Source organism: Sceloporus occidentalis, unplaced genomic scaffold (assembly GCF_023333645.1).
Source record: "Sceloporus occidentalis isolate IW3139 unplaced genomic scaffold, rSceOcc1.0.p SCAF_1, whole genome shotgun sequence".
NCBI lineage: Eukaryota > Metazoa > Chordata > Lepidosauria > Squamata > Phrynosomatidae > Sceloporus > Sceloporus occidentalis.
The window spans coordinates 240,869,514-240,885,552 of NW_028316981.1; the positions used below are offsets into that span (position 1 = coordinate 240,869,514).

Here is a 16,039-nt window from a genome sequence, read left to right on the forward strand (position 1 = left end):
ATAAAATGCACAGATATAGGATGGGTGACACCTGGCTGAATGAAACTACGTGTGAAAGGGATCTAGGAGTCCAAGTAGACCACAAGTTGAACATGAGTGAACAGTGCGATGCGGCAGCTAAAAAGGCCAATGCAATTTTAGGCTGCATCAATAAAAGTATAGTGTCTAGATCAAGAGAAGTAATAGTGCCACTGTATTCTGCTTTGGTCAGGCCCCACCTAGAATATTGTGTCCAGTTCTGGGCGCCACAATTCAGAAAGGACATTGAGAATCTGGAGCGTGTCCAAAGGAGGGCGACAAAAATGGTAAAAGGTCTGGAAACCATGCCCTATGAGGAACGACTTAGGGAGCTGGGGATATTTAGCCTGGAGAAAAGAAGGTTAAGAGGTGATATGATAGCCCTGTTTAAATATTTTAAGGATGTCATGTTGAAGAGGGAGCAAGCTTGTTTTCTGCTGCTCCAGAGAACAGGACCTGGAACAATGGATGCAAGCTACAGGAAAAGAGATTCCACCTGAACATTAGGAGGAACTTCCTGACAGTAAGGGCTGTTTGACAGTGGAATGCACTCCCTCGGAGGGTGATAGAGTCTCCTTCCTTGGAGGTCTTTAAACAGAGGCTGGATGGCCATCTGTCAGGGATGCTTTGATTTGGATTTCCTGCATGGCAGGGGGTTGGACTGGATGGCCCTAGTGGTCTCTTCCAACTCTACAATTCTATGATTCTATGACCCTGCCAGTTAATTTGTTGGACTTTGTTCTCTTTCCTTAAGTCTCTTGTCCACTTGGTGAGTGGAGGGCTTTTCAGAAATACACTGGACCTGCAAATTAAACAACATGAAGTTGAGCCAGTAGACCTGCTTTACAGGTGTATTCAGCCTAAGGTTCCAAATCCTGCTTCAGTCCCATTCCTGACTTCCCTCTTTCAGATCTCTTGGAAGTCCTGAATATCTCCTTCAACAATTCCATCCACTTCCAAGAAAATCAATATAGGGTTTCAGATTTGGATTCAACTTGGTTGAATTTTGAAGCTGAATTCTTTTGTTGTTGAGGCTTCCCAGTTGAAAATATCTTGGAGGTCCCACTCCATGATGTAAGATAGGGAGGGCCATAAACTAGATCTCATGGAAAAGAATTTTTTTCTGCCTTAGTCCTAACCCTTTCCAGTGCCAACTATTTGGCTGCATGGGGGCATATCAACAGAATCTTTGAGAGAGGATTCTGCCCCTCTTTCAGAAACTCCTGGAAGAAGAAAAGCACCTGGCTAATGCCCTGCAAGCTGAAACCTACTCCCTCACTGGCCAACAGATTAATTCAGCATGTCACATCATTGATTGCTCAGTGAAGGTCCTGGTGACACTGTAGCTCTTCGGAGACATGCCTGGTTACGTTCCTCTGGCCTTTCCACACAAAGCAGAGCTACTATCAAGAACAAACCCTTCCATGAATTTGGCCTCTCCAGTAAGGGTACGGACGAAAAGTTGGAGTTTACACAGAAAAGGAAGTCTAATGCCAAGAAGTTACCACATCTTTTGACAATGGGACATCCCAAAGGAGGGCCTCTTTGCACCTCACCAGAAAAAGCAGTACTGAAGGCTCAGTTCGAGAACTCGGGGAAAGGGATCCCTAGGCAACATATCCCTGTTCCACTGGAACAGCCAGATATATGTTTTTCTCCCTCTCCCCCTAATCACAAGAGTTGTGGCAAAGCTATTATGGGAGGATCAGGTTGATGGCATTCTGATCATCCTGTGGTGGCCATGACAACCTTGGTTTGCTCCTCTCCTTCATCTAGCTCAAGGCTTGTAAATTCACCTGCCTCTGACCTGACCTGCTGACCATCCATGACAGTTGGGTTTGTCAGCCAGACCTGGAAACTCTAATTAGTGGCTTGAGAATTTGTCTTTGATGATTGCCTGGATTAATCTGACCCAATTTGGCAAATTATCAGAACAGCCCATAAACTCTTCACTCAAATATCTTACAATTATAGGTGAAACAAAGTTACTTCATTTTTATCCATGGTACACTTATCACCAACTCAGGTTTGAATCTAGCACATCTTGGACTTCCTCCTATACCTCTCGGATTTGGTCTTCTCCTTGTCTTTGCTGAAGTGCTGTTTGGCCGCCCCATCCTCACAGCTGAAGCTTCGAGGCTGTCTGTCTTGCTGCCAGAATCCTCTACTTAGGAAGTTCCTAAAGGACTACAAAAAACTCCACCCTCCTGTAAGGGGACCCACTCCAGCCTGGAGTTTGGAGTTGGTTCTTTCACAGCTTTCTAGGAAGCCCTTTGAACCTATAGCCTCTTGTGACATGAGACTACTTCTTAGAAGACTGCATTTTTGGTAGTGATCTTCTTGGTGAGGCGGTCTGGAGATCTTTGCGTTCTCCGTTTTACCTGAGATTCCATTGTGACAAGGTGGTCCTATGTCCAGATATTTCATTTCTGCCTGGTTTCGGCATTTCATTTGAATCAGGACATTGTTCTGCCAGAATTTATGCAAAACCCAACTTCTGATTTCAAGTGAGTCCTCCATTGTCTTGATGCTTGTAGAGCTCTTGCATTCCACGTGGATAGAAAATGGAATTCAAGAAAGACTAGTACAGTATACTTTTCATATGTTATTCGGATTCAAGGTTTGGACTCCTAGTTTCACCTCAACATTGCTTGAGATGGGTTAACTCAACAATTGACCTTGCCTATGAAATGGATAAGAAGGAGCCACCCATCAGCATTTGAGCCCCATTCTGCCAGGGTGTTAGCTGCCTCTCCTGCTTTCCTTACTGATGTGTTACTGGACAGTGTTTGTCATGTTGCTGTGTTGTCTCAACCCTTGACAATTATTTCACATTACAGACTGGATGCCTGTTCCAGAACTAAGGTAGCAAGTTTAAAAAGATTGCTGTTTCTTTCTGGTGACAACTGTCCCCTTTTGTTTGGATAATAAATCTTTTTGTTTATAGTTATGGAAGTATGAATACTAGTGTGACACTCCTGCCATCCCAATGTGGTAGTTTGCTAATCTCTCAGTTGTGTGATTTACAGAGACCACAAAGAAGAACAGGTTGCATACCTGTAACTGTGCTTCTTTGAGTGGTCATCTGTGAAATCACACAAACCCATCCACCTTAGGTGTGTCCTACATTTTTGGGGTTTGGGATGCTGCTATGCGGCATCTTTGGGAACTGAGATAAATTAGAAAGAACATAGAGGGGTAGGGTTGGAGGTGGGCTGAGCTACTGCCAAAAATCTTGCTTAGCTATTCCAGAAGTTTCCAAAGGTGCTCTGTGCAGGCACCACTTCACAGTCACAGGTATGCAACCTATTATTGTGCTTCCTGAACCCCTAAAGTTCACACTTGTTCTCTTTCTGACAGACTAAATCTTTTGAACCAGCTAGAATGGCTATGTTGTCCCATTGTTTGCAGCCAATGGACATGATTCTTCCATTCCCAGCCCTTTCTAAAGGAACCCAGTTGAAAACCATCTGTAGAATTATGGTCATATTATTTGAAACATGTTTTATGTAACAGTCTTTGCATCCATACAAGGCATGCTACCATACAAGGGACACCGGGGGAGAGGGAACCAGGGCTTTCTGTCTTCCAGGAATTTCCTGAAGGCACCAGTTGTGATCTGTGTATGAACAGTCCCTTAAATCTCAGCTGAAGAACAATGGTTCTAGGTAAACATCTGTTTTTGACATTTGCACACAGCAAGATAACTTTTTGTTATTTTTGCCTGCTATGAAATTAAATGCTTAAATAAGATATACAGCTGAATTTGCCTATTCTAGCTTTTCAATATACATGCAAAATTTCTATTAAAAAAAAAGGACTGGCTTTGTGTAGATTTGGCTGAAAACCTTCTGCTCTCATACCTCTATTTCTCTGATAGATTCATTGTAAAAAAAAAAAGCTAGTTATGAGCTGTTAAAAGGAAAACTGTCTGGGCTTGGCATCGCCATAATGAAAGAATGCATGCTTTTCATTTTGGTTAGAATGTTTTGATGAGTACAAGAATATATTTTAGAGAACACACAGTTTCACATACTTTCAATAAGGATACACATTAGTCCGCTGTTCTTCCCTCCTTGTTTATACCTGCCTTTCTGCCAAAGCTTGGAATAATGCAGCAGATTCTGCTTTCTAAAGAGAAGATTAACAGCAATGTCACTCGGCTGCCTTTAATCTAGCAGCTTTTATTTTACCCTATTCTCTTGATAATGTGAGTATATGTTCAAGATACCATTGGATTATTACAGCACAGCATGGTGCTGCTGCTTTGTGGGTGGTCTAAATTCAGAAGTGATCTTGGGATTTCTGTATCCTGCTGGTTGAGACCAAAAGATGTCATGGAGATGCCACCCATGGTCTTTAAGAGGATGGATAAAGTTTGTCATACCACTGTACAGAACCCCCTCCCTTCTACACCACCAATTCAGAATGTCAGTCTAAAGAATTGACTGTTTCCTTTTATTCACTCTATCTGCATTAGTTCTCTGCTATAATTAGTGCCAAGAACGGCAAATAGACCTTTTAAGCAATGCAGAATCTTTAGTCTTATGGTTAGGCATTTCAGTAGTTTTCTTTCATTGTCCTGCTCGTATCAGCCTCAAATAGAGAATGAAGGTTACAGTTTATCTTTTATATTCTTAACAGATTGAATAACTTAAATATAAGAGAGTAACTGACTACAATCTTTGTTTTAGAGTCCTAAAGTTCACCTCTTTATTTTTCAAAAACAGAACGGCCATTGAACTGCACTGTGTTTATAACAATATACCACCCCACTGTTTTGTTGGAGTTGTATGTAATATTTTAACATTTGTATGGGTGCTTTGTTCCATGTTGTTTTGCATATTATTTTGCCAGATGGTGTACTGTTCTCTGACAGAGTTCCAGAGAGCTGTTTATAAGGCTGTATTGGAAACAGAGGATGTACACTTAGTGTTACAAGCACGCAAACCATGTGACTGCAACAGTGGCCGCAAAAGGAAGAACTGTTGTTACAAAGTAAGATTTTTTAAAATTCTTCTAATTATTAGCAGCATGTTTGATTGTAACACATGCTCCATTCTGCAGTGACCTACTCCTCTGCACTGGCTTCTTGCACATGAAGGGTTAGAGACATTGTTCACTTAAGGGCATGGGACATGCTTACATCCACTCCCTCTATCATCTTCCCCCTACTCCCTAGTTCTTTAATTCACTCAATCTTTTTATTATTATTATTTGGACTTAATAAGCATGAGAGTTGAGCTACACAAAAAGTAATTGACATTAAGTATCCTGAAACTGTCACATTTTAGAAGATTGTTATTATGTGTTTGGATAGAATTGTTATGGTATTTAAAAGTACTGTGGTCTTTACAATGTTTTTTGATTTTAATACAGCGTACACTTTCATAACTTATAACTTTTCAATTAAATGTAGAATAGCTGGTAGTATGTTAATGCTGTGACTCATATAATTCATACATTGAAGGGGGCAAGAGTACTGGGGATCAGTATATTCAAATGCCATAATATCCTTTTACTCAACACAGATATAATGTCTAGTCATAGTTAGCCAGTTCAAAGAAACTTCCTTCAAACCCTCTTGTTGGTTCTTCTTCCATTTCTTCGTTTTTGCCATAGTTTGTACTATCATTCAGATTGACTGGTGGAGGTTAATGCATTGACTGAATAAAGGTTAATGCAGTGCCTTCAGTAGCTTGCTTTTTGTTCCCAAACATTTTTGTTAGTTACTCATATAATTGTAATTTTTGTTTAAAGTAACATTTCACTTTTCCATTTCTCAAAAGCCCACTGCTTTGACTTATTTCAAGAACATGTGACAGCTGTAAGATGCCGGCCCAAAACATATTCTCCTTCTGTTCATCTTGTTCCCTTAACACTCACAGGGTGTGAGAAAGGAGTATGAGCCAGCAGGTGAAGAATGCGGTATTCCTCTTACACCATTTAGTAAGGCCGCACTCTGTAATGACAAAAGAAACTAAGACTACTAGTCTGACCCTCTTTGTTTAATTTCCGCTGGTAGGCAAAAGTTTTTCTGTTCTCATTGCCTATAGCAACTGTATGTGTGCTGAAGACCAGAATTTTAACTGATGTCCTGTAGTTTTTTATTAATTTAATTATTTAGATATTTAAAACTATTGTAAATGTAATTTATAATAATATCAGCAGTTTAATTTTTTGTTGTTTGTGGGCCTTCAAGTTACTTTTGACTTATGGCAACCTATCACAGGGTTTTCTTGGCAAGATTTGTTCAGGTACTTTATTTGAGCATTAGGCTTCTGGCCATTTTAAGCACTATCACTCTCAGGGATGAACAATTCTTCTCCTGTCCCTGCTCCTGTGTTCCCTTGTTACTGACTGATCTTCAGCTTTTTATCTTAGTACCACAGGAAAAGCTGGGCTAGGAGTTCTGTAGGGGGCATGACATCCAGAATTTATAGGTTGAATGGCCAAATGAGGTATACATTTCTGGGTATCAGTCTCCCTCAAGTGCTGACACTGTTGCTCCTCTTGGCATTTTCTGTATATGGGCAGCAGCACCCAACAGTATGTAATGGTGAGAAGGAGGAAGAGGGGAGGGCATGAATCGCATGGATACCAGGGATAGTGAAAGGCATGCTTCTCATAGGATTTGCCAGTGCTGGAACATATCAGAGCAAATGAGAGTAAGAAGAATTGACAACTGATCCTTGGTCAGATAACAGTGTCTACAGTGCAGTAGTAAATGCTCTAATTTATAATGAATATATGCTTATACAAACCAGACTACTGTGTCTTGTTATAAACACAAAATAATGCAAGATCATTAAAAATGGCACTTAAAGTAATCAAAATATACCACTTAATCTTGCAGTTTTTCAACAGATAAGATCATTGGTTGGTGAAGGGGAAGAGAAGAGGGTTTGTGTTGCATATTTGTACTGAGGTAGAGAATTTATGGTTGGGCAGTACTCTTACATAAAAACTGGGAGACTTTACGGTTCCCACTCGTTTCACTGATTTACATCTCATGCACATTCAGTTTCACAAAGATGTGGAGCTATTAGGGTAATGTTAGTTCTGCATTCCTTTCATGTAGTTCTTACCACATATCCTAATCTAAGACCTGGGCTGTATTCACACTGCAGAAATAAAACAGTTTGATACTACTTTAACTGCCATGACTATCCTACAGAATTCTGGGATTTGTAGCTCTGACAGAACAGGCTGAATACCTCATCAAACTACCAATCCCAAAATGGTGTCAAACTGCTTTATTTCTGCAGTGTGGAAGACCAGCTAGTCTGTCCATAAAATACAGTGAGATGGTAAAGCAGACTGTGCCATCTCAGGAGCAGGTTTGGCTGCCATTTTGAATGGCCTCCTATGTACAAAGCTTCCAAAGTTTAAAAAAACAAAACCCACACAAGTCTAGCATGAAAGATTTACTGGCTTGTCGGCTGGGTTTCTGCTTACAATGGCTTTTTCAAATGTAGGAGAGCATTAACATTGTGATATTCCACTTAATTTTTTATATATATTCAGTTGTTAAGCAACTTATATTCTCTGAATCATGTACAACCTACAGTCTGAAGTGCTACTACCTATTCTGTCACCTCAGGGCTTCATTAGCTCTTTTCCACTTCATTCTTACGCAAGTCTGTTCTGATGCATGTGTAGACAAGTAAATACAACATCTCCTTAAACAAAAAAAAGCAAATGGTGATTAACATCAAGTGTTTCCGCACCCTTGGAATTTTTCAGATTTTATGTTAAGGTAAAGATAGCATTATTTAAGCTTAAAACACTGGCTTATAGCCAGTTGCTAGTCTTAACTAGAGCAGACTCTCAGTGAATCAAATTTTAAGTGGTAGGTCACAAGATACATAAATCCCATTGATTAAATGGGTCTGTTCCAGTTGGCACTAGCATGGATTTAGGGCACTGATTTTAAAAAGTATTTAATTCCTGGAGGACATGTAAGCTACAGATCCATATCTCAGTCGCTTAGTTTTGCATGTAATTGATTTTGCATAATTATTATAGAAAATTGCATAATAGTCTAAGCATAATTGGTATGGTCTGTATCGGAGTAGAAAGATTTCAGTGTTTATAAGGCAACGGCTGCTGGATATGTTATGATCTTAAAGTCTGAAAAGCAAAGTGATGGCAGCTACAGATCATAAAATAATTAATAATAATAATAATAATAATAATAATAATAGCTTTTCTTTGATGCTTATTTCTGTATCAATAAAATGTCTTTTAACCGCCTGATCCATATGGTCTGAGAGACAGAAAATCATGTGTGTGCGTGTTTATGTGCCTTCTAGTTGTCTGTCAACCTATGGCAACCCTATGAATTTCATTTATACTTTTAGAATCATGTACTGGGGGTGGGGGTAGACACCAAACCTATGGATTTGGTGATACATATTTATCTCCTGAGAAACAATTGTAAACTGGTTTAATCCTCTGATCTTTTAAAGATTATTTATTTATATTTCTACAGACAAATGCTCACGGTGAAACGATGCAGGCATTGTATTTCAGTTACCTCACAGTCCTTCGTAAGATTGCTAACCATACTGCCCTGTTACAGACAGACAACACTAGTAAACAACAGGTTAGTTTCCTTAAGTCTTCATGCCCAGTAATATTTTGAAGAAGCAGTAACCTACTGATACTTTTTCATTTCAATGTCTTTTTAGTTGTCTAATCTATTAAAAATTGTTCTGAGAATTTACTGTTCATAAAATATAGCATCATTTATGTAATAGCAAGTATATTTTCCAACACTTTCATCCAATAGCATAATCATGTTTATAAGAGACTGTTAGCAATCCCCAGCTCTTTTCTTGGGTTTTGTTCCCCACCCCCCACCCCCGCATGTCCCGCTCTTTTCCTTTGTATCTGCTACTTTGATTCTCTTTTTCCTACTCTCTATCATGTATATTTTAATGGCTTATACAGCCAGAAGATAGAGTTGTGGAACGTGAATAGAATCATTAAAAATGTGCCCCATAGGTAATTAAATCCAATTCCCTGCTTAATGCAAAGCAATCCAGCTAGAGCAGTGATTCCCAAAGTGGGCTGTGCCATCTCCCTGGAGGTGGTTAAAAGATCCAGGGGGGCAGTGAGGGAAAAGGGGTGGCAGGCGGGCCTTCAGTCAAAGTATTGGCACATGAGAAAGACAAGGGTAACCAGCAGCTCCTCTTTTCAGGGTCCTTTAAAACCACCACGCAGCCTCATTGATCACTTCATGTGGTGGCATCTCTCACTCTTCACCTGTCCATGCAAGCTCACTCCCACAACACTGACAGGAGTGAGGAGTTAGAGCATGTGATCATGTGGGAGAAGCAGTGGCAAAAAAGATATTTCACATTTGGGGCCCTGCTTAAGCTTTGTGAGCTTTGCTGGGACTTGGCTGGCAGGTTGGAGCTATACTGGTATCCCTACTTTCTTTCTTGGACAGACTTAAGATAAAAGGTAGCAGAAGAAGCAGTGTTTGGGTAGGGAGCAACTTGAAGTGCTGTGGGGAAGGCACATTTCTGGGGATTGACGGGGAGGAGTATCCAGAGTGGATTCTTCAAAAGAGTCCTTTGCCCCTTTCAGGTTGAGAGTCTTTCTTGCTGGGAAGAAAAATGGGAAGCCAACTGTGCCCCTCTCCACCCTGTTGAAGAAGTATTGAGAATTGTTCCTAGGGAGAAGCTTCTCCCTTTGCACCTGGTCACTTTGGCAGCAGCCAGTTGAGCGCCGGTCCCAGGGAGAAAGATGGGATTTAAATAAATAAATAAATAAATAATGACATGAGAAGATATATTTAGTATATTATTTGCAGGTGGTGCGAATGCCATTATTGCTTCTGGGGCTTACCTTCCACGTAAGGTTAAAGCCCCATATGGCACGCCCATGTATGGCTCAGCACACTGTACATGATTTTTTAAAACGTTTTGGATTTCATAATTTGCTAAGAATATTTTGTCAGATGTTTTTATTCCAATGTTAATTACAGATATGTCAAAATGTGACCTACTTGAATTACTTCTTTTGCACTATTTATATTTTATTTTAGGAGGCTCACATCACAAGGGTTTGCAGTGAAGTGTTTTCCAAATTTCCTGATTTTGTGCAACTTAGTAAAGATGCAGCCTTTGAAACTATTTCTGATCCAAAGTATAGTGGGAAAATGAAGGTAAGAAATGAAGGGGGGGTAGCATATGTTTTGTGTGGAATACATTATCTGGAATGCCTTTTGTTTAACAAATTAGTTTCTTTGAGAAAGAAAGTCCACCTTTTGAAATTCTTTCATCATGTAGTTCCAAGATACCAATTATGTTTAAGACTATTAGCGATGAATGACAGGATATTCTTCTACTGGCAGACATTTTGATGCCAATTTATTGTCTTTAGAGTGAGAATTGGCAAGTACAGGTAGTAACCTAATTATCGCTGTTGTCAAATGGATACTACACTTTTCTTTTGGCCTGTGGTGTGGATTTTGTTTTGTTTTGCAAGTGTTCTGTGATTTGAGAAAGCAGTTATGATGGAATGCTGTAACCCTGATATATTAGTAGGCCTTTTAGTTGCATGGGAGCTCAATGTGAATGTATAGAAGTTTGGTTCAAGGTAAATTAGAGCTTGGAAGAGTTGCCTTTTGGATTACAATTCCCAGAATCCCTGTCTGGGGTATCCTGACAGTTGTAGTCACACACACACACACAGAGCTATTATTTCCAAACTCAATTACAAGTTGAGTTTGTCTACATGGTGGCTGAGATAGTGACACCTTTACTTTCTGATGGCTTTGTGTACACAAAACTTTATTTCATTTCAAACTTTAAAATATTATGTGTAAAATTACCTTCAGGCTATGTTTATAAGATATATATGAATAGGCTTGCCATATCCCGCCTGGGGGCGGGACTTTCCCGGTTTGGGGCGGGGCTGCACGGTCCCGCCCTGGTTTGGCCCCGCCCCCCGGGATTGCCCCTGCTCCCGGGCGAGATATGGCAAGCTGAGGGATGCTTTCCTTTGCCTCTTGGGCCCAGGCCTGCAGGGAAAGCCTCCCTGAAGGGGAGGAGTCCCTCCCTATGTGAGCTCCGCCCCCGCCAAGGGTGGGGCCCTGGCCCAAAGGGAAAGCCTCCCTGAAGGGGAGGAGTCCCTCTCTACCTGGGCTCCTCCCCTGCTGAGGGCGGAGCCCAGGCCCAAAGGAAAAGCCTCCCTGAAGGGGAGAGTCCCTCTCCGCCTGGGCTCCGCCCCCGCCGAGGGCGGAGCCCAGGCCCAAAGGGAAAGCCTCCCTGAAGGGGAGGAGTCCCTCTCTACCTGGGCTCCTCCCCTGCTGAGGGCGGAGCCCAGGCCCAAAGGAAAAGCCTCCCTGAAGGGGAGAGTCCCTCTCCGCCTGGGCTCCGCCCCCGCCGAGGGCGGAGCCCAGGCCCAAAGGGAAAGCCTCCCTGAAGGGGAGGAGTCCCTCTCTACCTGGGCTCCTCCCCTGCTGAGGGCGGAGCCCAGGCCCAAAGGAAAAGCCTCCCTGAAGGGGAGAGTCCCTCTCCGCCTGGGCTCTGCCCCCGCCGAGGGCGGAGCCCAGGCCCAAAGGAAAAGCCTCCCTGAAGGGGAGGAGTCCCTCCCCGCCTGGGCTCCGCCCCCACCGAGGGCAGGGCCCAGGCCCAGAGGGAATTCTTGGGAGGTTCCTATTCAAATGTAGGACACAAAAAATGTGTGCTACATTTGAACATTTTGTCTACATTTGTCCCGGAGGTCCTGATGAATGGCAACCCTATATATGAAACATAAATGAGTTTTTTGTTTAGACTTGGGACCCATCTCCAAGATATTTCATTATATATATGCAAATATTTCAAAAAATAAAAAATAAAATAAAAATCCCAAATACTTCTGGTCCCAAGCATTTCGATAAGGGAAACTCAACCTGTTCTATATTCTGATGACCTATGGCACTCCTTCCAGGTATATGATTCTGCCTCTTTCTTTCCATCAGTCATTCCAGTAGATAAGATGGCCAGGCAAAATGGACAAGAACATACAAAGGAAAATATCTGAGGAGAAAAGAACCAGAGCACACAAACCCTTTTTGTGCATCTGGTTTCCCAGAGCCTCTGTGGTTACAGTTTTATTTCTGACAGTAGGAGCAGGTGGGAACACAGAGGAGAGGCAGAGGTACACTGGATGAGCAAAGCCCTGATTACAAGAAAGTGTGAAATAAGTCCTTCCAGTACTGAACACTAATAACCATGTACGTGAATATTGCCAAAGCAACTCATTTTGTTGTCTTTTCCTTGAAGGAGGTACACTGCCTCTATTCATTTGTATATTTATTCCTCTTCTTATATTTCTCATACAAATCTCTGCGTTTTTATAAATACTGTGCTACTTCAGATATGTTTTTAAAATGAAACTAGTAAGTCACCAGTAACTGAAGATATTTTAATTAGATGTTCTTTTCCTCAAGAGATTTGCTTTAATTTTAGCAAGTCTGCCAAATCTTCAGCTAAGAGAAGGTTATGAAAATATTTCAGGGGCAGTTTTTCCAACTACATTTTACTTTAGTGTTCAAATATTTAATTGGGTTATTTTACTTCTGAAAAGTATGTTCATAACTTACATCAGTAATTCAGTATAGTTGAGAAACTGAGCAATACTGAAAAAGAATTGCCATGGCAGTAGCATGCTAATTTTGCATGTACTACTGGATTTCAAAATTATTTAATATCTGTCATCCCCTATTTATTTTTGTCTGACTGCATCCACACTGCAGAAATAATCCAGTATGTCATCACTTTAACTGCCATGGATCAGTGCTATGGGATTCTGGGAATTTTACTACAATTCCCAGTATTCTATAGTCTTGATCCACATCAATTAAAGAGGTATCAAACTGCATTATTTCTTTCTGTCAGTGTGAAATAATACAGGATTAATCATACACGGCATGATTTTGCACCACTTGATGAATACATGGTTTTTCAATAGTGCAGAAAAGTACATTCTTACACTTTTGGTATAATAACAATCCAGTTAAATTCTGATTGTTGTCCGTTGGCTAAGTGTATGCAGTTACATGTATGTACTTCCCTCCTAGTTACATATAATCATGGTCCTGTAATAGTGATAACTTGCTATCAGATTCATATCATCTAGAAAGAAATGGGTAAGTAACTGAAAGGGTTAATCCACCATATTTTTTTTCTTTCTCATAACACAAACACTTATAGGCGAGGGCCCTCTTGTAGTGAGGTCAAGGGTGCATTTCTATCTACCCACATTTACATATTCACTGTTGTAGTCCTGCTTAAGAATAAGCTATCATACATTGGGTTTTTCCTGATTTGTTCATAAACTATTTCATTTTTTCCCAACTTGGAATCACCACTTGAAAAATGTCTCTTTGCATACTATGGGTTCATCAAAAAATTTTACATTGAATATTTGGTTGCAAATTTTTGATTGCAGTACATACAGTAGTGACTGCATAAACTGGCAGTTTCCAGAAGCTTTGGACTACAAAACTCACAGTTCATTATCTGTTGAGATTTATAGTCCAACATGTCAAGCATGGTATCTGTCAGTTATGTTTTAACTCACCTGCATCTCTCTCCTTCCTTCAGACTCACTGAATTGAATAGGATTTTATAATACAGTGCGCGCTCATGCCGCGGGAGCATGCGGGGCCGCAAGGTGCAGCGGTCCCATTCAGATGAATGGGGCGTGCGCCCGTGGTGCCCTGCACACTCCCATGCTGCTGCACCACCGTACGCAAACCCCATTCAAATGAATGGGGCTTGAGCATAGGTGAAATTTGCCTTACGTAGTGGGGTCCAGAACGGATCCCCCGCAGAAGGCAAGGGCCCACTGTATACAGTTGGCCCTTCTTATACACGGATTTTTTTATACATGGATTCAAACATACATGGTTTGAAAATGTTCCTTAAAAGTATAAATTTCAAATAGCAAACCTTGCTTTTCCATTTTTTAATAAGGGACACCATTTTGCTATATCATTATATTTAATGGGACTTGAGCATACACAGATTTTGTTATACACAGGGGATCTTGGAACCAAATCCCAGCGTATAACAAGGATCCACTGTAAATGCTATTGAGTCAATAGAGCTCCTCTTAAGTGGGTCTAGAAATGGGATTGAGCCTAATGTCTTTATTTGATTTACTGCAGTGAAACACAGTTTCACTTCAGTAATGAAGCCCTCCCTGCTTTACTAGTGATAAGGTTTGAGCTTTGTGGCAAAACATTAAAATGTACCAGGTTTTATTATTAAGTAAATACTTCTTTTAAAATTATTTTCACTTATTCTGGGATTTTACAATGTTACCTATTTTGGCATTCTTTTTGATATACCAGCCACAAAGAAATATAAATCAGCTTGTTTATATTATAACTTTGAAACTGTAACTGCTGATTCTGCCACTGCATGGAAAAAATGTCAACCTATAGGTCAAATGGATCTCTGAAATAAAAAAGATTAGCCAATGCAACATCAAAACCTGCTGAACCCTGAAACACATATTTAAAAGGGTCTGATCCATCTGGCAAGAGATCTAGAAATAAACTGCTGCAATTTCAAGTTATTATTTGGGAGAGGGGGAGATTTGCTGATTTTTTTAGGCTTATAATTAATGCATCCTTCAGGGAAGGCCGTTTTCCAGCTAGCTTGAAAGAAGCTGTGGTTAAACCACTATTGAAGAAGCCTTCCCTTGATCCCCTGGACAAAAACAACTACAGACCCTTCTTCCCTTCTTGGGCAAAGTGATTGAGAGAGCAGTTGCCATTCAACTCCAAGCAGTCTTGAAGGAAACTGATTATCTAGATCCATTTCAAACCGGCTTTAGGACAGGATATGGAGTTGAGACTGCTATGGTTGCCTTAGTCAATGATCTCTGTCTGGGCATCGACAGGGGAAGTGTGACCCTGTTGGTGCTTTGGAACCTCTTAACGGCCTTCGATACCATTGACCATGGTATCCTTCTGGAACGCTTGGGAGAATTGTCAATCGGGGGCACTGCATTGTAGTGGTTCCACACCTATCTCTAAGGCAGATTCTAGATGGTGATGCTGGGAGATGCTGGGAGACAGCTGCTCCTCTTAAAGGGAGCTAAAATCTGATGTCCCCCCAGGGCACCATTCTGTCTCCTATTCTATTTAACATTTACATGAGGCCACTGGGTGAGATCATCCGGAAACATGTGGTGGGGGGTTATCAGTATGAATGAATGTCTTAGGTTTGTAATGGACTGGATGAGGAAAAACAGACTCAAGTTGAATCTTGATAAGGTGGAAGTACTCGCCATAGGGACCCCTAATCCGAGTATGGAGATATACCAGCCAGTTCTGAGCGGGGGTCACACTTCCCCTAAACAACTATTTTCGCAGCTTGGGGTGCACTTGGACTCGTCCCTCCAGTTGATGGCCCAGATAGATGGGACAGCAAGGAACACCTGTTATCAGCTTTGGCTGCTACGCCAGCTACAAACCTACCTGGAGCCAGGTGTCCTAGAAATGGTGGTATACATGCTGGTAGCCTTTCGTCTTGATTTCTGCAATGCACTTTACATGGGGCTACCCTTGTGCCTAGTTCAGGAGCTTCAATTGGTGCAAAACATGGCAGTCAGACTGTAAATCCAAAACTGACCATATAACACCTATATTAAAATCTCTCTGTTGGCTGCCAATTAGCTTCTGGGCGCAGTAAAAGGTGTTGGTTATCACCTTTAAAGCCCTACGTAGCTTGGGTCCAGCATACTTGTGGGAGCACCTCCCTTCATATAATCACCCTGTACACTCAGGTGCTCTGGGAAGAATTTGCTGCACTCAAAACAGACTAGATTGGCTGCGGTTTCCAAGAGGACCTTCTGATCTGCCACTCCGAAAGTGTGGAATAACCTGCCGGAGGAGATCTGTCATATTACTACTCTTGACACTTGTAAAAAGGCTGTTGAGGCTGATCTCTTCCAGCAGGCCTTATCAGACTGACCTCCCATTTAAGGATAGCCCTGTCTGCTCCGA

At 41.3% G+C, this 16,039-nt stretch overlaps 1 protein-coding gene across 2 annotated transcripts in view; it reads left to right on the forward strand.

Moving 5' to 3' along the window:
- ERCC6L2 (ERCC excision repair 6 like 2) overlaps positions 1 to 16,039 on the forward strand; it is an 84,295-nt gene that overhangs the window by 30,909 nt on the left and 37,347 nt on the right. For both annotated transcript variants that reach the window (XM_089490924.1, XM_089490918.1), the window contains exons 9-11: positions 4,876 to 5,016; positions 8,513 to 8,626; positions 10,076 to 10,195. In XM_089490924.1, coding sequence (XP_089347050.1) covers positions 4,876 to 5,016; positions 8,513 to 8,626; positions 10,076 to 10,195 — 375 coding nt within the window. The remainder of the gene's footprint in view (positions 1 to 4,875; positions 5,017 to 8,512; positions 8,627 to 10,075; positions 10,196 to 16,039) is intronic.